We start from the raw sequence: 21,307 nt of genomic DNA, 5'->3' as shown, positions 1-21,307 counted from the left end.
AGTAGGAAAAAAAAAAAAAAAGAAGCCAAATAGCAATAGTTTGAACAATCGCCTTTAATTTACAACATGCCACACAAAAATTTAAAAGAACATTTTCATTTTATAACTGTTATCATCACTGCCCAACAAATCATGCGAGTAACATTCTGTTGCAACACCTATTGGGACAAACCAAAAGTAGCAACAACTTGCAAGTTGTTTCTCTCCCATCTTCCTTTTGTTCTGGACAGTTTTGGGCTTTTCGACATTGTTTCCAGAGTTCGCATACATTTTTTTTACACTCAGAGGAGAGAGTTTGTAATATTAATTGGGCGTTTCTTGAAATATGAATTGATGTTTATGTTTGCCATGTTAAAGGTTAGTTAAGTTATTGCAAATGTGCAGGTTCCCCACTTGAAAGTGATTGATTCAGCTATTGAAGATTTCAACTGGATTTTAGTCAATGACCAAGCAACATTTTCCTTTTCCCTAATTTCATTTTAGCATTCAGTAGTTTGACGGACCGGACCTGCAAGAGGGTCCTAACAAGGATGAATGGAAAATGGACCCAAAGGACATGCGAAGTATGTGAGGATGATGGGGGCAGTCACTGCCCGTGCAAAATATGGCCAAAAAGAAATAGAAGGGGTCATAATTTAAACAAATACAGTGTTGCCCCGCTAATATAGTTATAAAAGAAGAAATCTGCAAGTAAATGATTTCCCCAAATGTTTATAATTGCCTGTAGATGCCAGAAAAGCACTTTTTTTTTTCCTATTAGAAAAAAAGTTTTGGGGTGCCAAAATGAAGCTCCTCATTTCACTTCAACATGTCACTGGCATTGCGATACCAAAATATGGCACAAACACAATTTATTTATATCAGACAGGCTTTGTCCTGAGCACACACAAAAAAAAAAAAGCTGTTAATGTGGCTTGTTACATCCGACGACTTGTTCGGACTCAAAAGTGCGAGGTACGGTGCCCTAAACAGTCAAATAAAGCCCAACGCTACACTACAGGCCTGTGGGACAAAAGCCCTTTGTGAGGTTCTAACAATAAACGAAAGTCACGGGCAAGTGTGCTTCGTGTGGCCATGAGAGACTCCATAAGCTTTCATGACGTTAGCTCCCCCCTCTGCTGTGTTAACGAGTTGGCAGTGCAGCCGGGTCGCTCTCGACTGAACGGCATCCTGATAACATTCCGCGAACTTCTTGGCCGCCCTTCGGGCAAAGTGCGCGTCGCCGCGAGCCTTGGTGACGGCGGCGTACTCTTGCGCTTTGAGCTTGCCGTAGTAGTCCGAGAACTTGTTGTAGAGGACGGAGATGGGCATGCCGTTGAGGATGATGCCGAAGGCGATGCAGGCGAAGGCAAAGAGGCGGCCCAGGATGGTCTCTGGGAACATGTCGCCGTAGCCCACTGTGGAAATGCTTACCTGTGGGATTGGAGACACGATGATGATAATGTCAGTATCCTCTTATACAATTCCTTTTAAAATCTCGCCGTTTTTAAAAATTAAATACCAGGCATGTAAAATGACTTCCCCCGCACCACCCCTTCTCTGCCGCCCGGTAAAAAAATGATCCGTGGCAATATTCCGCTTTGCTCTGTTCTGAATATAAGGTACGGGTACATGAATGCCAGATCTTCTGTTACATAACTGACGTCAGTTTGCAGGATCTGTGCGAGATAGAGGCTGGCAACGGAAGACAGAATGTCAAAAGTATTGACTCACAGCAGCCCACCACCACGCAAGTGGCATGCAAGTGAAGTTAGTGTTGGGAACATCGCGCTCGACAGTGTACACCATGGCTGAGAACATGAAGATCCCCATGCCGATGAACAGCAGCAAACAGCCCACCTAAACACACACAAATGATGTCACTACAAGTGGTCCAGCTGAGGAGCACTCAAGTAGACTTAGCATGTGACCTGCTGGTAGCATTGTCTCAGAGTGAAGCCGAAGGCTCTGAGGCCCGTCGAGTGGCGAGCCAGCTTCAGGATCCGAAAGATCCGCATCAATCGCATGATCTTCAGAACTTGGCCCAACTACAGAAACAACACACACATGATTACGACAGTCCAGTCACAGGTATTTTCTTCCTGCACCAGTCCCTCCTGTAGCAAAATAACCCCACGTCCCTGTAGTTCACTCAGGGATGGTGTTTTCAGGCTTGCAAGCTCCCCCCTTTTCCCTCCAAACGTAACAACGCTCATTATGGGCAAACTGTTCAATTTGGGTTCCGTCAGACCACAGGAGATGTCTCAAAAAATGGTCTTTGTCCTTTATGCATTCACAAACTGTAATCTTGTCTTTTTTTTTTATGTTTCTTTTGGAGGAATGGCTTCTTCCTGGCACGGTGGCCTTTCAGCCCATGTCTTTAGAGTAATCGTTTCACTACGGATAATGACACACTCTTAGCAGCTGCAGCGAGCATCTTCACAAGGTCTTGTGCTTTTGTTCGTCACAATTCACTCAGATGTCAAGAAACCGATCAGACGCTTCCAAAGACATGACATCTGGATTTTTCCCCCATATTGTTTATAGGCATAGCAATCTTACTGTATGTAAACTTCTGAATTTGAAGAATGTAATGAAAAATGTACAAATTAACTGGAGATAGCCCAAAGTAACCAAGTGTGCTGCTTTTACCTTCCCAACACGCGACATAGCCTCAATGTCTCCGGAATGCAAGTGTATGTCCTCTTCATCAAAACACTCCAGGACCATCTGCAAGTAGTGTGGCAAGATGGCAATCAGGTCGACAGAGTTCAGGACGCTGCGTCCAAATCTTCTGATGTTGGGAGTAGACAGTATGCGGAGAACGTACTCCAGGGTGAAGAAGGCGATGCAGAATGTCTCCACGTGTTCACCGTAGAACCTGCCGCTTAGCTGCCCCGATGGCATCTGGAACGCAAAATCAGACAGTTGATTTTTCTTAACAACACTGATAGTTTTTGTATTAAACTTCTCTTAAATCCTCATTTCTGATTAACACTGTCAGAAGGGTATTCATTGAACAATACATGTGTTACCATGTTTGTAGTGAAGTCAAACTACACTGCATCGTACAGATGTTTCTGATAATTGGAATTTCACGTGGCTAAATGAGGCAACTGAAATTTTAGGAACACTCAGTCTACTGTAATGCAGTACAGCTTCACATCACTGCAAACTAACCACTGTAATAGAGGGTTCAGGGTTCCTCAGTCGGTGCATTACAGTTTATTTCTTTGAAAATGTCAAGTAGCTCACCCGCAACAATGTAATGAGCACAGGCGCTATACAAAAATGGATGGATGATGTTTATTTCTCACTCGTTTCCCCCCCCTTCACACCTTATACTGCATCTCCTCCACGGTGTTCAGCGTCATGGCAACCAGCGAGATCAGCACAAACATGGACGATGCGACGGCCATCAGCTTGGCAGTAATAGAGGAGAAGGGCTTTTCCATCATGTTCCAGATCTTCCAGCGGGTGCGTCCAAAGACCATGTTTTGATACAAGGCCTCCTCCTCCTCCATCGCCACCATCTCCACCTGCAGGGGACGGGAGAGAAACTCGGCATACGCTTACAAAATACAGGCAAGTTGTACTGCATTCCAGGAATGTCGTCTGTCAGATGTTCTGGGAATTGGATTGTTTACTATATCCATTATTCTATTTATTGCATTGATATCTCTTTTAGGATGTTTCAACCACAAGGTTCACATAGACACGTACTGCAACTGTCTTGCGTTCAAGCCTCGAGACCCACAAGGCCACATACTCAGGCGTCAGCCTGTTATGCCAACACATATCTTTGAGAAGGATACTTTTGACTACATAAACCTTAGTATGCTTCACATAGCCGTATATCATAACATTAACGAACACGCATGTTTGTACTCTGTAAATGTGAGTAGCGTGACCTTACCAGAAATAAAATGAGTTTACTAGTAGTTCAGTGCATTGAACATAAGCGGGACTAGCTCACAGAAATGGTATTGTTCAAGGTAACTTGGGCAGAAAGGCTGAGTTGTCAGTTGGAATAATGGACAGTAGTTGGGGATAATAGCCCTCATGGAGCTAAATCGCAGCTAAAAAAAAAAAAAAAAGGTGCAAAATAAGTAGTTTTATCTTCACGTTTGTACTGCCACTCCGTCACACGGCCCAGGTGGAGCCGGCATTGTCAAAGAGGAGCAAACCACTTTTTGAGCGTGAAAAAGACAACCTTGATGCTCTGAATTTGGATGATGCAAATGTCACGCAGAACACCGTGAATTCATGAAGAGGTTCTTTATTTCATTAGGAGGCAAGTCCCCGAAACCCAAACGACAAACACTGAAAAATCTACTTCTGACTTAAAAATTGTTCACAGCAAGCAACTGCAATACAATAGTGTTGCCTGCTGCTGCAAACAAATGCACTGCTTTAAAATGAAAAATGAAATTGCTATTCCAATCTTCTGAGACACTACCTATGACCTAACTGAAGCTTTTAATATTTATTTTTGGACGTTTTGTTAGTTTCATCGGTACTAAATACCTTGTTAAGGTATCAGTTGAAGTAACCCAGTACTTTTGCAATGCAACGTCTAGTCAAACGGTACCTGCATTTGATCTATTTTTGAATATGAATTTAGGGGAAAAAATATTTGTATGTTTTTTGTTTTTTTTCTACGTCACTGTTTATCAAATGGTTACCTATTTGCACTTAACTTTATATCTATATCTATTATCTACATTGACTGGTTAAAGTAGATATCACCATTTATTATCTATTCTACACTAAAATCGTAATCTGGACTCCAAGCAATTTATGTCAGCTGTCAATAAAACAGTTGGCTTTGTGGCCAGACCTGGTAAACGCTCAAAGGAATATTTATTTCATATTTCTCCGAAATCGTCACTCAAAGACGCATGACCAACATCATAACCAACAACCTAACCTAAACCTCAAGGTTAATCACGGTATGACAAACTGTCAGATTAAAGACTGGGATGGGAAGAGATTGGTAAAAGGGTGCCAAGAAGAAGCCATTTCTCCTCACACCATCTGCCAAGAGCACTGATTTAGGTCAGACACACTTAGTCAGCCAACACATACGGTAGATGAGGTAAGAAAACTAACCGCAACCGTATTCAAGTAGATGACATTTTTGTGGTCAGGATCATTTACAAGGTGAAAGTTCATTAATATGATAAAGTTCCACTCAATTTCTATCATATTTTGCATGTCAACACCAGCAACAAATAAAAAGAGGAGTAAGCATATACTTATCTCTTACTAACTATTGGACCTTATCTGCAAGAACAGCAGATGGCAAACTCACAGCCAGAAAGGATGATTATGCAGCAATAATGTCACGTCAACACCAGAAAGTCACAAAACCTCCAATTGGATTGCTCTAATGTACTCGCTTTACTCTTAAGAGCCCCTAGCGGACAAAACAACAGGAACTTCTGAGATCACACTATAAGCACAATCTGGAGAGAGCCAATACTGCTGAGTTCATCCAGCTTGTGTATGCCAATCCATTGTGAACGTGGTCATTTTGTTGTGGCATTGGATTCTGGGAACTGCTATGGTGTGTTTTCATGTATCCTTTCATCTATTTTGCATTACCTATTTCTATTATCTATTGGGAAGAGGCGGAATATGATCTGGACAGTCACCAATCAATCGCAGGGCACATATAGACAAGCAACCATTCACATTCACGGACGATTTAGTCTTCAATTAACCTAACATGCAGGTCTCTGGAATGTGGGCGATGACCATGGAGCCTTATTAACCATCGTATTGCCAATTATTTCAATTCTTTCATTTCATTGGCATTTTGGTTAAAACAAATAAATAAAATTTGGGAGGGAAATGCAATTTATAAAAATGAGAAACAGAATTTCTTCACCGGAGCACAGCAGATCCCAAAGCCGACCCACCTCTGCCATCAGCTGCTTCTGTATCTTCAGTTGCTCGTTCAGCTCGTCCTGCCTCTCCTCGAATGAGATCCGACAGCAGCGTTGGCTGTTCTTGATCCTGACGCCCCAGTAGTTGATCTCCTCCAGGAAGTTCCGAGGGCAAAGCTCATCTTTAATCCACAACACCCCAGTCCTTGGTAGAGAGGACAAGAGAAGACCCAGCATGATTGTGTTTTTGCGTACATCTGCCCTGTGGTTTACTTGAATTACTAAGTTCCATAGTGTCACAGTTTATTTTACCTATAAAAGTTGAATATATTTTGGAAAATAGTGGGGTCCCGGTCAAAGAAGAACTCGTTGCTGTGGACAATGTAGTCGTCACAAAGTTCCAACTTCTTGTTATGGTCTGTGTATGTGGCGAGGCGACCGATGCGTGTTTTGGGGTGCCTGACAGCTAACCTGCAGGGCAGGTGGTACACCTGCCAAGTAGAAAAACAAGAAACATCCATCCGTGTTCCCCTTTGTCCTCATTAGGGTTGCAGGTGAGCTGGAGCTTATCCAAGCTGACTTTGGGTAGGAGGTGTGGTACACATTGGACTGGTTGCCAGCCAAACAACAAATCACTCTCACAATGTGGGAGGACGACTCAATACCCGGAGAAAACCCATGCGAGCACAAGGTGGACATGCAAACGCCACACACGGGGGCCTGACCGGAGATTCTCAAACCTCTCAACTGAGAACCACTACTTAATTTTAAATTATTATTATTTTTTTTTTAGAATGTTTGCATAATAAATACTACGACAAAGTCTGAGTAGGAAATGTTCTCAAAAAGAAAATTCCATCAATAAAGTGATGAACAAAATGAAGAATTTGAGGGGGAAAAATATCCTACAAAATAAATTTGCACTGATTGGATCTCCGCCAACTCAGACAACAGTTGTGTATGTATATATATATATATATATATATATATATATATATATATATATATATATATATATATATATATATATATATATATATAAAAAAAGCGAACCGGGTCAAATGTGTACAAGAAGCTAAATCCAATTTGAAAATCCTGATTGCTGTTCAATATAGTAAAACATTGAGAGCGCTCTGAAAATGAAATAATCCACATTAAAGCACATTGCTTGTGCTGGACGGTGTCTTTATGTCAGGCGGTCTCATTTGTTATGCGCTATGACCGCTGAGAACAATCTGGTTTTCACCAAAGCAAAATGTTAAGACATTGCATGTAAGGTATAGCAGACTTACAGTTCCCCCAACATTGATGTTGAGTGTGAAGTTCTTTGTGGGAGAAAGCAGAATGCAAGGGGGCGATGCATCCTCCTCCTCTTCATCCTCAGCATAAAGATCATAGACATCTTTGCCTAGATTCTACACAGAAATATGGTAAGGTGAAAGGGAGGAATCAAAAGCAATAAAACAATTACTTATGATACATCACCACAGTTCTGTTAACTTGGTGTTTAAATCGGTCCCAATTAAAATATGCTTACTTAATATTTGGGGTTCATTAAGATCATCAGCAAAGAAAAGCTACTGTTAAAAAAAAAAAAAAAAAAGCCTTGCAAAAATACAGACCAGTCACATTGTGATACAGTATGACTATCAAAAACCGGATTTGTCTCCAAATTGACTTCTCAAAAGTAATGTGATTGACACAGGAACTACTACAATATGTAACTTCTATTGTGGCTGTAGTTTGCACTGGGGTAGAAATGGACTACATCATATACTGCTTCATTTAGCTGTGTATAATAATTAGGTTCCCTCAGATACATGACAGTCAAAATAACTAATAACTTCTCAATATGATGCAGTGCAGTTTACGATACACTGCTGCAAACAACCACATACAATAAGCACTATTAAATGAACGGCAATGTCAATCAAAACTAAACATCTCCATATTAACTGGCTAAACTGTGGATTATATTGTGATGAAACTCACTTTAGTTTAAATCAAAGAAAATTTGACAGATACACAGGTACAGATATTTCATATTTTAATAATTAGTAGGATCCCACGAGTGGAAGACCTACACATTAAAAGGTTGCCATCTGTACACAGCAAGTTGCACACACAGAAACTGACAAAAGTGCTTCCTTTTTAAAAATAAAATTTGTAAAAAATAAGAGCTTAAATGTCTGACCTGCATAGAATTCCATGGCTTCATAAAGATCCTGGTCAGATCCACAAAGTCGTGCGGTTCCCTTAAGGCTGCAGTTCGGCTGCCGAGTTTGTAGCCGGGGAACAAACTCCTGCTGCGGGCTCTGAGGCGTCTCAACATGCTTCAACTATCATACATGAAAGTGTACACACACACACAACTGACATCTTGCAAATGTGAACAATTTTGCCAAAAGAAAAAGTAATCCATTGGGATAGATCTACATAATCATTCAGGCAGAAATGACATCGCGACACAGTTGAGGTATGAAGTTGCTCTGAGATGATCTGGGTGTTTTCGACGGGATTATCCTCTCTCTTATCCATCTCTTGATCCCTCTCCGCCCACTGAAGCCATCATATAACTTGACCAATCTGGTTTGACTATGGCACTATAGATAGCATGTGTCTTAACTTAATTGAACCCAAGTCTAGATTTCCTTAAACTGATGGAAACATGAGTAACATGACCTCCAACATGTGCATACCATGTTGACATTTGACCTCAACTACCAGTTAAAATAGGAAATGTAGAAAATGGAGGCAAAAATGTAGGCCTGTTGGCACTGAAAGAGTCCATTGAAAAACACAAAAATTATGTTTTTTTTTTTGCTGGTCGTTTAAACAAGTGAAATTAACTTCGAATTTAAAATGTTTCACACCATCACTGAAGTTCCATGGGAAAAAAAAAGTCTAAACTTGAGGTTTTAGCTATCAAAGTGAGTTTGATATAGCTTGTCTCATGGTCACGGGCGAATAACTGCACTGTAATTGGATGAACGAACAGCTGGAGCTTGACTTGTAGGGAATGAAATTACGCAGTGGGCCTTCCACTACATTAACTCACTTCCTAATTTTAATCAATTCACACCTTCCAGTTCAGCCACAACCCAGAGATCTGGTGTTGTCAGGTCAAGTAGATTTGATGCCCGACTGCACAGCCAACGTTCAGTACAAATTTGTTTATGCTTCAACCGGCTTTTACGAGGCCAAATGCAAGAGCTTCAAAGTAAACAATTTTACAGAATGGCGAATTGATATACAACCAAAACATGCTGTGTGGTTCAAACAAATGTAAGTTGACAAAATAGTGTTGGTCTGAAAGTAAATGTTAAATTTAAGCACTTTACCTTGTACGCATTTGTAAAAAATAGGTTTCAAGTTCAAGGTCTTTTGCACTATAATGATACAAGAGCAAATGTATAATAAAATCTACTAGTAAAAAATAAGGTAACGGCAGATAGTGTTCCATACAAAGTAATGACAGGAAGCCATGATTGGAACAATGTTCTGGATTAGTTTTAATTCAAGTGATTTGCAAATCATTTCCCCCTACAGATAGAGCTTTCAAATGTTTAAACTGTACACGGCTAGAAAAGAGCCACAGCACACATACAAAATAGCTTTAGCAAATTGTGGACATTTTTCTCTCTTATATTCAGTACATTTGAAACATAACCCTGGTACAATGCCCAACCATAGCAAAAGCTCATGTCAAGTGTATACAATTTTATTTACACAAAACATTTGATCAAAGTGCATCAAATAGAATCATGATAGACTGAAATGATGGCTAAATATGTACAATGGTTACAAATGCTGAAATCCTGCTGTCAAGAACAACTAATATAAAGATTGAGAACATATAGGATGCATCGCAAAAATGAAATCCTTTTACTGATGTCACAGAGTCTGTAAGTTTAAAAAAGCTAGACTTGGTTCATTCAGATCTAGTTTTAAAACCTGTCCAGCAGACTTGATCTTTTCGGTGAGAGGAGGACTGACGCCTTCTGTGTGATTTTAAGTTCTATAGACCAGAACCGGCTCAGCAAGAGGCTATTGAGTAATAAATAGACTCTCTCCTCTGAGGAAAAAAATAAATCAAACTGCTTTCAGGGCAGGGGAGAGAAGCTGGAAAACCAGAATAATGAAAACAATGCAACAGAATTCAAAGTATTATTTACAAAATAAATAACATTTTTCAGTTACTGTCACCACTGACTATAAATGCACTTCAGGAGGCATGTTGCTGTTGATGGGACAATCATTACACGAGGATGGCATGAGCTCCAATGAACAAAAGGGGGGGGGGGAGAAAAAAAAACAAAAAAACATTGTCATGAGAGATCATCCTCTGTGCTGACGATTGAAATCTGAAAAGGAGAACACATCTCTATGGTCACTCATTCAAACCATTACATGTATACACCATTGTACCTCAAATGCTTTTAAGGTTGTAGAATTGAGTGAGTGTTTGGCAAAAAATAAACCACAGTGGGACAGTATTGAGTTAAAAGACAAAAAGCAAAGTGAAGATGTAGGCTTCTGTGCTAGCAGAGCTATGCTTGACAAAAACGTGTTTGATGAGTATGTTAAGATTTTGACATTGGTCCATTTTTTTGTTTGTATTTTGAAAGTTGACCACATAGTTCAATCAGTATTCATTGGACTGTGGTAAAAGTATGAGTACTAAATTATGAATGTAGTACGGGACGACATTCAAGCATTTTATTTGTAAAATACTGTCAAGTCTTTCGACTGCAGCTGTGCGGGTGACAGCAGAGGTTAGTGGTGTCCTGCCTTGGAGTTTTGAGTGGTTTTAGGTTAATCTGCTTAATCTGTGTACCGGGGATGTGCTCTGTGGATGGTCAACAATGCACTCAAGATTATGGAAGGCTGCAGATGAGAGTGGATCCTCTGTTGAGAAGAAATCTAATCTAATGCTAAGGGAATCTGTCCCAATTACTCAATTTCTTTGACTAGATCTTCTTGGGGTGAGGGTTAAGAGCATGTTGTGCGATGTGGTGTTTAATTGAATATGTTTTAGCTCCAAGCCTTTTACCTACCGCTGGGTAAGTGTGCCCCACGTTGGCGCTGTGCCGTGTGATGTCAATGTTGAGGTCTTCTTCTGTGGTCTTCAGGTAGACTGGGTTGTCAAAGTTCATGCTTTTCTGGTTCTTCAATGTCCAGTTTCTCCACATCAAATAGCCGCCTGCTGCTGCCATGGCAAACAGCACTGTGTGAGAGAATCGGCACAATTTTTAGACAACCCTCAGTAAGAAAAATCAAGAGTTCTAACTAAAGTTTAAATATTTAGGGAGGGAAATGCTACCTTAAAATTGTGCCATCCATTTACAAACCATTAAGACATAGCCGCGTCGTTATTTGCACTGATGCTTTCAAAAAGTGAAATACAATTCAAACGGGAATATTTGTTTGTTACAATCAGTAATTTCCTACACCACTAGAAGGACTGTTTACAGAAAGAGGAAGGTCAATGGAAACTACTTTGAGCAATTGAATTTGAGAATAAACTAGGACGTGTTTGTAATGTTCTTTGCGGTACAAAAAGTGGCTTTTGACAGGAATACACTATGCAGAGTATAACGTACTGTATATAGACATTAATTCAAAGAAATATAAAGTACACGTGATTATGTCCACTTACACACAGGGAGTATGGCCCAAGCTGCTGCAGAACCTCTAGCTGTGGTGTTTATCTGAATCGATGTACTCACATTGGCTTCTGGAAAAATACAGTCTGTCAAAACCATGTACAATATAACTTGAGTGATTTTGTTATGAGACTGCCATCTTGATTGCTCAGACAATTGGGTCAGTCAGTGACATTCAAAAACTGTTGGTAAAGAAAATAAAAAGCAAGTACAACAGCTGCGCACCAATTTCCCTTGATTAGTTGCCATTTTCATAGTAGTAGAAACTTGTCTGTCTGCAAACAAACCAGTCTTGGGCCTCTCTTTTTGAAGACTGGATCTGCCGCCGAGTGTCTAAACTGGCGTATCCAGATTTCCGTGCAAGTGCAAGGCTTGCTGGGCGTTTGGCAATTCGGCAGACCAGTTTGCGCCAAGCTAGACGTACTGGCACAACAGTACTTTGAATGCCAGAATACTACCTTTTGCGCCTGGTGCAGTGAGAATTTGGTCATAGTCATCCATTCATGAATGAAAATATGTGAACAATACGCATCAAACCCTCTTAATCATTGTAGAACTTGGACACATCAGCATTACTTTTTAAAATCATCCAACTGGTCAGCATTCGCACATGAACAACTGGGGTTGATCTCCAAGTGCCCACAACATGGTGCAGTTCTGTGATCTCCTAGCCAACTTTACATCATTTGCCCTTGGTTGCTTGCAGTTCCTTAAACACTTTGTACTCCAGCAAATCAGTTTCTTCTTCCACCATCTCAAAGACTTGCAGTGCGCTAATAGCACCCTGCATTTAAAGGGGGTGAGAGGAGCTGCTTCGATTGCACAGGTTTGAAGTCTGCAGTGATCACACCCACTGCAGCGCAGACGCAACTGGGTGCGGTGGTCCACAAAATTAACACCGGGTCTAACCAGTCTCCACTCAGTTACTGTATGGCACAGGGAGTGCCGGATTTACACCAGTCACGAAAATACAGCCCTTGATGTGACTGACCAGTTTTACTTTTATATGCTGCATGTAATAATGTTTTGTAATGCTTTTTTTTTTTTTTTTTTTAAATCATTTACCTGATCTTAGTACAAAGCATTTGTTCCCTGAGAATGTATTTTATTACTTTTACATTGTCCACATAAGTTAAGTAAATAGCCTCGACGTAGGCTGTTAGTCAGTTCATTGCGCTCAGTTGTGCAGCCAATGTTAAGGAAGTCATAATAGAAACACACAACAAAAGGACCAACTTCCCTCCCCTTCGTGTAAATTAAAAAAAAAAAAACTGCAATGTTGCAAAAAGCAGTAAACTGATATGACCGCCAAGCAGCTACAGCTCAAAGCAGAGCCAGAGAATTCATTAGGTCCTGTTCTCAAGTTTGACCTACTCTCAGATGACTAGTCACTCACACTTGCCCAATGCCACACACCCAATCTTGGAAATCACTTGACAGCTAAAAGAAAAATAATTGTGAAGTTATTCACTGTGAACTTATGTGCAAAGCTCAAATTAAATGTGATATGTAACGTGCCGACAATCAGAATGATTCAGGTGTCAGATGCTTCTCAGCTACTCAAAGAGTTTTGTAACAGTTACTTTATTTTCACATCCATAAGGCACACTTAAGTCTTAAATTTTCTCCAAAATGGACAGGGCGCCTTAATGCGGCGCAACTTGTGCACAGAGTTCCAAAATCTGTAACGGTTGTGTGACTTTGATGAGCGCTGTGTTTGACTGACTGAGCATTTCCTGCTGACACGCTGCTTCGATAGAGGGAAGGCGGACGTGACTGAGGACAGCATGCGGATGTTAAAGGGAGAAGGGTGCGCGTCAAAGCCTACGCTAAAGGCACGCCCCCAGTAAGTATATAGTGCAAAATAACATCGGTTTGGCTAAGGACCCCCAAAAATGGCACCTACGAAGAGACGCGCTTATGAAGCACAGTTTAAACTGCAAGCTATCAGTTACGCGGAGGAACATGGGAATCGAGCAGCCGCGAGAGAATTCAAGATCAACGAATCCATGGTTCGCAAGTGGAGGAAGCAGGAAAACGAGCTTCGCCAAGTCAAGACGACGAAGCGGGGTTTCCGCGGAAACAAGGTGAGGTGGCCCGAGACCAACTCGGGCCACTCGAGGAATGGATTAATGAGCAAAGAACAGCCGGGAGAAGAGTCTCTACACTCACCATTCGATTGAGGGCAATGACTCTGAGCTTGCCATCATTCCAGGAGGCTTGACAAAGGAACTCCAACCGCTGGACATCGGCGTAAACGGGTCGTTCAAAGTGAAGTTGCGAGCGATGGATGACAGATGGCGAACACAGCTTTACTAAGACTAGGAGGCAGCGCGGGAGTGTTACACCACAATTTGTGAATGCTTGGGCTAACGAGTCTGCTTGCACTGTTGTTCGAGCTTTCGTAACAGCTCGTATAATTTCTGAGGCGCCGCACAGCAACGAGACTGACTGACAATGACGAGAGGGAACCTGGCGTGTTTGATGGCGAACTTGCCCAGCTGTTCATTTCAGATAAAGACTTTGATGAATTTGTGGATGAGGAGTAATAATGCGATTACATTGTTAAATACTTCAATAAAGTACAACCGAACTCAGTTTTACCATGCCTGCATGCTACCGTATGTTTTACCATGCCTGCGCCCAATAATACGGTGCGCCGTATGCATGTTAAATACAAAAATAGCACCCGTAACAGACTGCGGCTTTTAATACGGCGTGCCGTATGGTTGCGAAAATACGGTAGTCAATTACCATTGTATCCAAAAAGGTGCCATTATACAGCCCTGTACTTTTTTAGAAACCTTCATTCAATAGTGACTTGTTTATTAGATTACACAGGTTGATTTCACCACCAGCTTGCACAACATAAAATTATTTGGAAAGAAATAAGTGGAATACAGTAGATCCAAAGCATTTGACCTTATTTCAGCTTAAACAGCAAAGTCTAGACTTGAAAGTCCCATGGACAAGTGATCTGTGTGTGACCTTGCCAATGCAATTCATTGAGAACTCCGTCCCCAAATGCCATTTAGAAGGCTTAGGACGTGTTATTTATAAACACCCAAGTAGTTATTCAGTGATCACATTTCAAACCTCGAGTCTGAAACTTATTACAGCAGTGTCACAAACTCCACAACCATCTGGAGTTAGTGACAGGCAACCCCTACAGTAGTTACTCCAAACAAACTATAGTATGATTAATAAAACCTTGAGCGGAAGCTGATTCTACCAACAGTACAATAACAGAGTATGCTGCCAAATTAGGATCCAAAAAGCATCTAAATAAGTGAGCAAAAGAAAAACAGCTCGCATGCACGAGTAATAAATTAAAGTGTTGCAAAAGTAACAGCCAGATGATGGTCATTCAACCCAGAATGCTGCAAATGTCTATATGAACTATACATAAACACATTTCAATAGGATATTTGACAGGCAAGAAGCTGAACACCAAATATTACTGTGGCCATAACCGCAAAGATTTTGTCCCTGTAACAAATGGGAAACGCTGTCAGAGTTATGCAGCCAGAAAACAAGGCACAGCACTTAAAGAAAGCCTTAAGGTGAGTCATGAGCAACCCAAATCAGGAAGCAGAACAGGCAACAGCTGATGGTTTTACCTGGGGAGGGCGACAGAGGTTTCCCATCCTCCTTTGAGGGGCTTTTGCTAGAAGGGTCTGTCAAAGAATCAAGGGTCAGACTTTTGGGGGGGGGGGGGGGAAGAAAACTGCAAAGAATTATTCACATTATGCATAATTATACAGCTGTCTGATGTACTGAGCCCAGCTCATTTGATCTAAAATTTAAGAACTTTAATATCTTTCAATGGAGCAAGCTTTTGGTGACTCCCAGCCAACATTTACAAGCCAGCAGGTGTTTGTAATGAAAACAGTCTCCTTTCCTTCTTGAGGATACCTCTTCTCCAGCTCAGAGGCCATACCTTCCCCACATCACCTTTTATATATTCAAGATGGTCACAATCAGTTCTCCAGGAAGCCTTCTTAATACGCTGTCCATTGCCCACTAGGGGTGCTACAATCAGCCAATTAGAATTTATACAAGTAAATAACATCGGTCATGTCAGTCAGGCAGTGGGAGTTCTGGGGGGGAAGGCGGGTAATAGTGCCCTGCCCAAACACTGGGCTCAGCCCCCACTGTGGACTCCCTTATCAATGTCCCATCCACCCCGTTGAAAAAAATGGATAGGATGTGACTGGACTCATCAAAATGTTATGATCAGCACCCTCATAAAATCAAGACAAAGCCACCAGATGTTATTGCAGCAAAGAAACAAATCACTTCCCTGCAAAATGACAAAAATTGAGCTACCCCAATTTAGTTCTCATTGGCCGATTTATCCTCCCACTACGACAAGCCCAATGGCCAACTAGGGAAGCCACTTTTGCTTTTCACACCCACGTAGGCACACCGATAAACTGAAAATCTCAAATGATTAGAATTACCATTTAAATTGTTACGATTACAATAGGTCCATTGGAGGGGTTGCTGCTCGGGCCCTCTTTATAGTCAGTCCCACAATGTGCTCTGCCTGTCCCCTTTTTCAAGTTGGGGAGCGACTAAGAAAGGGCGACACTAGCCAAGAGGCTAAACTAAGTGTGAGACACGTTTCAAATGAAGAAAACAACCAGAGTCCATGCACAGTCCACTCATTCCTGTAATGTAGGCAAAACAGGAAATTGGCCCTGTATCCCTGATGTCAGCACTCAGTCGTAACAGACAAACCTCAGTCTTGGAGCCTCAAGTACAAACTGGTATCATGTGAGTCAAGAGCTTGAGCCTTCAAAAGCTTGAAAACAGTCAACTTGTATATATTCGTTAGAGCCATGTGAATATTGACAGCACAAAGTTCTGCATGAAATCATATGCTTATGATTGCACTTTAAAATTGGCACCAACAAGTGCGGGATCTCATTTATTGTGCATCCCGTGTCTGAGAAAATTAGCAAGGACGCATGAAGCATATTCAATCTGCCTCTGTAGACGCATGGTTAAAGACCTGCCCTAAATTGTGTGTGTTAGTGAAGAGCTTCCACACACACACACACAATCAAAAGTATGAATCCTGTCTTGGTGCTAGCCAATCAGAAGCAGAGTAGGGTGGGTTATTGTTGCAAAGGACAGGATTTTTTTTCTGGACTTTATAAATGTTCATTGCTGTGGTAACACCTGCCATGCCGCCCACAACGCAGCTGACAGAATGACATTTGGCCTGTAGATGCACACAACTAGGACAAAGGGAAAGTTAACAGTTTATTACATTTGCTAGCCTGCGAGCTAACAAGTTAAGGGCTGGAGCTAAAAAGCTCACTTTACCACGGTGACATTGTCAAGACATCAGCGCTCTGAGTTTGTGTGCTTCCCACAACACGCACAGGAAAGTTAACCGTTTATGAACCATAACCACAGCGCCACACAGTCAGGCAGTAGTTGACAGACAATCGTGATAATTATGAAAGCTTCATCTTCACTCCCATTCAAATTAAAGCTGAGTGGTGCATTAGATCACTAACCAACCAATTTACCTACCTATTCAAACAAATATTTTGCTTCCATCAGGGTTTAACCTCAGGGGCGCAACTACTATACAAAGTGGCCATGGCCCATTCAAATTTTTATACTACTGGTTTGATTAGTATTCAACAACATAATCAAACCCACTTAGTTTAACAAGTTAAACCCTTGTCAAATAAAGTCCAGGATACAATGTGAGCGTCACAATGACATCGTATCTGCAGTCTGGCCGAAACCTATTGTCTAAATTTGGTCGGGGAATGAGGAAATAGAGTTCTACAAGACGATCAAGAGCATTTAGATTTGTTCAAGCTATTTTCACTTTAAATTGTTAAATACTGCATAAAAATAACAGACGAAGTGGGGACAGTCCAATAGTGTCGATCTGTGTAGCAACCAAGAACGTACAAGGAAATGTGCTCGTCTCCTGTCGTTGACGTCAGCAGGCTCACGCAGGTTTCGACCTTAACGTGGGCGGGCCAAAATCTGGCAGATAATCAAATACACCATCAGAAATCAAGCCTAAAATTACAGGTGTCTATTTTAGGTTTTAAAAAAATAATAATAAAATAAAAATTAAAAAAAGAATTCTACCAACATTGTTTTAAGTCCAATTTTTGGAAAAAGTGCCAATGTTCACAGCATTAAGAGGGGTCCTTTAAGTTACTAATGGCTGGCTGGGTGCAGTCTTCAGTTTATGTTGGAGCTTGTAGAAAAATTATTCGAGCATTACCGAACACTCTGTTAAAGCTAACCAGCTTAATTGGGAGTTATGACTTGGGCCATTTCTACCACTACAGCATGCAGTTACAATTTACAGAACAGTTCAGTGTTGCTTAAACTCCCAAGTGTTATGTATTTTGTATTATTTGGGCTACAGTAATATGTTGTAACTAAGCATCGCCAGTTTAGAAGTACCACAAACCATGTGCTCAAATGTCTGTAGTGCGAGCCACAGTCTGATTAACGTGCCATTGTTTACCTCTCTCTGAAGAGTCTCTGTTATGAGGACCCACACACGAAAATACTGAGCGAGGCGATGACTTATTGGACGAGCACGCTGCCGGTCAGCCCACACGTTAGCTGGTCACGCCTCTCGCTGTGGGGCTTTTACACGGCATGACTGTGGGATATACCTGTACTACAGCCAGTCAAATTTATACACCATTTTTATTTTCACGTTACAGGGATTATAACTGAAATTGGATAATTTCACAGCAAACTGTCATGCAATGTTGGGATAGTTCAATTCAGACATGAACTACTTCAAAGTTCAGTTCACAAATTAAAAAAAAAAAAAAAAAAAAAAATTTAAAAAAATCAAGTACAGTTCATAATTGAACATTTTGAACCAGGGTCATAGTTCCAAAAATGTACATTACTAGTTTTGTGAAGGAGTTTTTTTTTTTAAGAAAAAACTGAAAATTGACATGTGCCTATCTATTTTGGACAATAAAACCCCATATTTCATTATTCAAGTCAAGAAAAAAAAAAAATGCTAAACTTCAGCACAATCATTAAGTTTAACATTTAGATTAACCAACAAGCATTTTAATTCATCTTTTCCATTTCCCCCCCATTTTTCAAATTCTAACATTTCACGTCATTTAATTCCACAGTAGGCACAATTTAAGTTGGTCAGCTTTTCTTTTGGAATTGCATGCTTTAGTTGAAATTACATTTTACATGTACATACAGTGTGTACATGTAAACTAGCCTTTAAAGGGGTCACATGTATTTTTTTAATCCCCCCTCCATTTCAAAACAGTTCCCCGGTGTCTTAATAAAATGTCTATTTTTCTGTCAAAAAGTAAATTATTTTAAAGACAATAGCCACTTGTCACACATCACGAGTATTTTGCGTAGTGGCAATACTGTGTCATGCAAATGCAGAGTATAGCTTTTGTTACTGGGCTCCAACCACTCTGACCATTTAAAAGATGAATTTGAACATAAATTGTTAAAGCCCAAAATATGAGTTCACCCTCAAATGGATGGCGTTGCTCATCACCCATCTTCTAACAAACAAGATTAGAAGTACAATGACCCACAGTTTTTATTTGGTGCAGCTGCAATTGCTGAACACATGGGATAAATACATTGGCTAGAGATTAAGAAAAAGAGTATAAAGGCTTTTGGCTACAACCCAGCTTGAAGAGCTTTTTAAAAAAAGGACTCCCTCTCCCAAGCTATTCTTAATTCAGCGCACCAAATTCACTGACGGGCAGGTTAACACAATTATACACACACAAACTTGCAATCCAACATTTCAAGGCAACTTAGACTAAAGGCATTTTTCTTTTGAGAAGCACAGTGGCACAGAGTTGTCAGGAAGATGTTCCAGTGCTTTGTTTACACCAGTCGCTTGGTGTGCAGCAGAGAGTCTAATTAGGAGTTTATATGCACAGAATTCGTTTCAGACTGGTGAGAACGAAAATGATACGACAAAACTCAGCTGGGGCAGAGGAGACTAGCATCCCCCAGTCACATTAAGGAAAGAATGAAAAGAGTGCTGGCATGGCTGCCATTTCACAGAAGATCTTTGATTATGCAGACACTGGAAAGCTACTGTATATAGACAAAATAACCAGTTCAATCTATTTGATTAGTCCAGCTCTTGGTCACAATTGGCACTCTTAAGTTTAGCAAGTTACTGAAACCATCTGTTATCTATACAGCTTGTCTAGTACAAAGTTACAGGGGAGGTGGCGTCTGTCCAAGCCTATACTACCTACAAACTGGACTCCTCATGTGCTCTAGCTAACGTTATTTTTCAGTTTGTCTTACACTTTCAAAGTTCACAACTGTAGGAGCCGCCCAATTGCAAGATTGACCCAGCTATCATTAGTTATGACACCAACACTGAAAGCACCTCAGATCATACTGCAGGAGCCAAAAGAACTAGATATACTGCCAGAGTTATGAAATAGTTTGTTATAATCAGAAAAAGTAGACTAACTATAGCAAATGGGGTATGCAGCTGGCATGGCTGTATCTGAGGCAAAACGCAGGTGGCAGAAAGAGTTTAGCTAGTTATAGTAGCTACGCTACACAGAACCACCAACTTGGGAAGGTACTGCATTTTTTTTTTTTTATTAATTTGCCAAAAGAAATAAAGCATCTAATTTCAGGACAACACAGTTGCATGTTTAACATTCTCGTAAAAAAAAAAACCCGCCAACAATTTCCTTTGGGGTGCTTTTACTCACCAGGCCTGCAGCGTAGACCATCTGCAGCCAATTCCTGTCCTCCTGGACACAGACAAGTGAATTTGGGGGAGTGTTTGTTGATTTGTGGTGCAGGCAGACACATGTAGCTACAGCCTCCATTTGCACCTCTCTCTGCACACCAGTTAGTTCCTGCAAACAAGAGCATAGGTTTCTGGTTAGTTCATGTGCACATGTAGCTGTGTTGCCACTAAATACATTTTCATCCATTCTTTGATTTTTTTTTTTTTTATCATTCTACCATTTTCCTGGGCAATACTACAAGGAAGCTAGTGCCTAAACCTGACAGACAGTTTGCAAAAGGCCGACAACACCCTGGGGATTGGTCACCAGTCAGTCGGACAATGAATAGTTAATCTAAATACATCCATTAATTTAAAATGGCAAATCTGATCCCATTTTGAACAGAGTGAATTTGGATCATTTGAGAAGCAAAAAACATTTTCAAAATGCAATCAAGACCAGAGGTACAACAGGGTTTAGTTTTGACCAAAAGGCGGAGAAAACAAGCTTTTGGTGAAAAACGTTTTAAACAGAACGACTAGTAGTTTTTGCTTTTATGCTGCCTCAAACTATAAAACAAAAACAAGAGCTTTTCATGACAATTTACAGATAAACTTTAAAAAAAAATAATAAATAAATAAATAAATAAAAAAAACAAACTGAGCGACAAGGACTCGCTGCGTGGCCTGAGTTGAAGGTCAAATGAACCTTAAAGCAGTCTTCCCCAACCACCGGTCCACAGACTGGTAACGGGCTGTGAGGCATTTGTTACTGGCCCACAGAGAAAGAATCACCAATTTATATAAATTGTTGTATTGCAATGTGATAAACAACAGTTTATTGCCACCTACATATCAGTCAAGTACATTTTGCAACAGGTAAGCATGGAAGAGGTTCTCAACCCAACTGTTCGTTAAATTCACGTTTGTAAACCACTGTAATTAACAGATCCCTTTAGATGCTAGCAGTAGATCACTGGATTTTGAGAATCCAGTGATCTACAGCTTTT

The 21,307-nt window shown here is 40.7% G+C and overlaps 2 protein-coding genes across 5 annotated transcripts in view; both read right to left on the bottom strand.

The window, feature by feature from the left end:
* Positions 1–58: 58 nt before the first annotated feature.
* LOC133413378 (potassium voltage-gated channel subfamily V member 2-like) lies at positions 59–8,354 on the bottom strand. The gene is made up of 9 exons (XM_061697691.1): positions 8,065–8,354; positions 7,163–7,285; positions 6,183–6,361; positions 5,904–6,075; positions 3,318–3,518; positions 2,632–2,886; positions 1,911–2,027; positions 1,714–1,839; positions 59–1,413 (listed from the first exon to the last, which is right to left on the bottom strand). The coding sequence occupies exons 1-9, from the start codon at positions 8,200–8,202 to the stop codon at positions 1,048–1,050; spliced, it is 1,677 nt and encodes a 558-aa protein (XP_061553675.1). The 5' UTR covers positions 8,203–8,354; the 3' UTR covers positions 59–1,047.
* Positions 8,355–9,358: 1,004 nt separating this feature from the next.
* Positions 9,359–21,307, bottom strand: part of vldlr (very low density lipoprotein receptor) — a 30,904-nt gene continuing 18,955 nt past the window's right edge. The window contains exons 16-20 of one of the 4 annotated variants that reach the window (XM_061697690.1): positions 20,278–20,427; positions 15,157–15,213; positions 11,530–11,607; positions 10,928–11,097; positions 9,359–10,234 (exon numbers count right to left, since the gene is read on the bottom strand). In XM_061697690.1, the coding sequence (XP_061553674.1) occupies positions 10,199–10,234; positions 10,928–11,097; positions 11,530–11,607; positions 15,157–15,213; positions 20,278–20,427 (491 nt within the window). In that variant the 3' untranslated portion in view covers positions 9,359–10,198. Of the gene's footprint in view, positions 10,235–10,927; positions 11,098–11,529; positions 11,623–15,156; positions 15,214–20,277; positions 20,428–21,307 lie in introns of all 4 variants that reach the window. The other 3 variants (XM_061697687.1, XM_061697688.1, XM_061697689.1) reach the window with 3 other exon arrangements.

Source organism: Phycodurus eques, chromosome 15 (genome assembly GCF_024500275.1).
Source record: "Phycodurus eques isolate BA_2022a chromosome 15, UOR_Pequ_1.1, whole genome shotgun sequence".
NCBI classification, from domain to species: domain Eukaryota; kingdom Metazoa; phylum Chordata; class Actinopteri; order Syngnathiformes; family Syngnathidae; genus Phycodurus; species Phycodurus eques.
The sequence above is the reverse complement of the archived record's forward strand: the minus strand, read 5'-3'. Positions and strand labels throughout refer to the sequence as shown.

What these genes read in the sequence shown, in the direction of transcription:
- LOC133413378 (XM_061697691.1), bottom strand. Translation starts at nt 8,202, where the DNA reads ATGTTGAGACGCCTCAGAGCCCGCAGCAGGAGTTTGTTCCCCGGCTAC. An exon ending in CTATGTCGCGTGTTGGGAAG is followed by an intron (nt 2,028 to 2,631) that starts GTAAAAGCAGCA and finishes TTGTTTCTGTAG; the next exon opens with TTGGGCCAAGTTCTGAAGAT. An exon ending in TGAGACAATGCTACCAGCAG is followed by an intron (nt 1,840 to 1,910) that starts GTCACATGCTAA and finishes GTGTGTGTTTAG; the next exon opens with GTGGGCTGTTTGCTGCTGTT.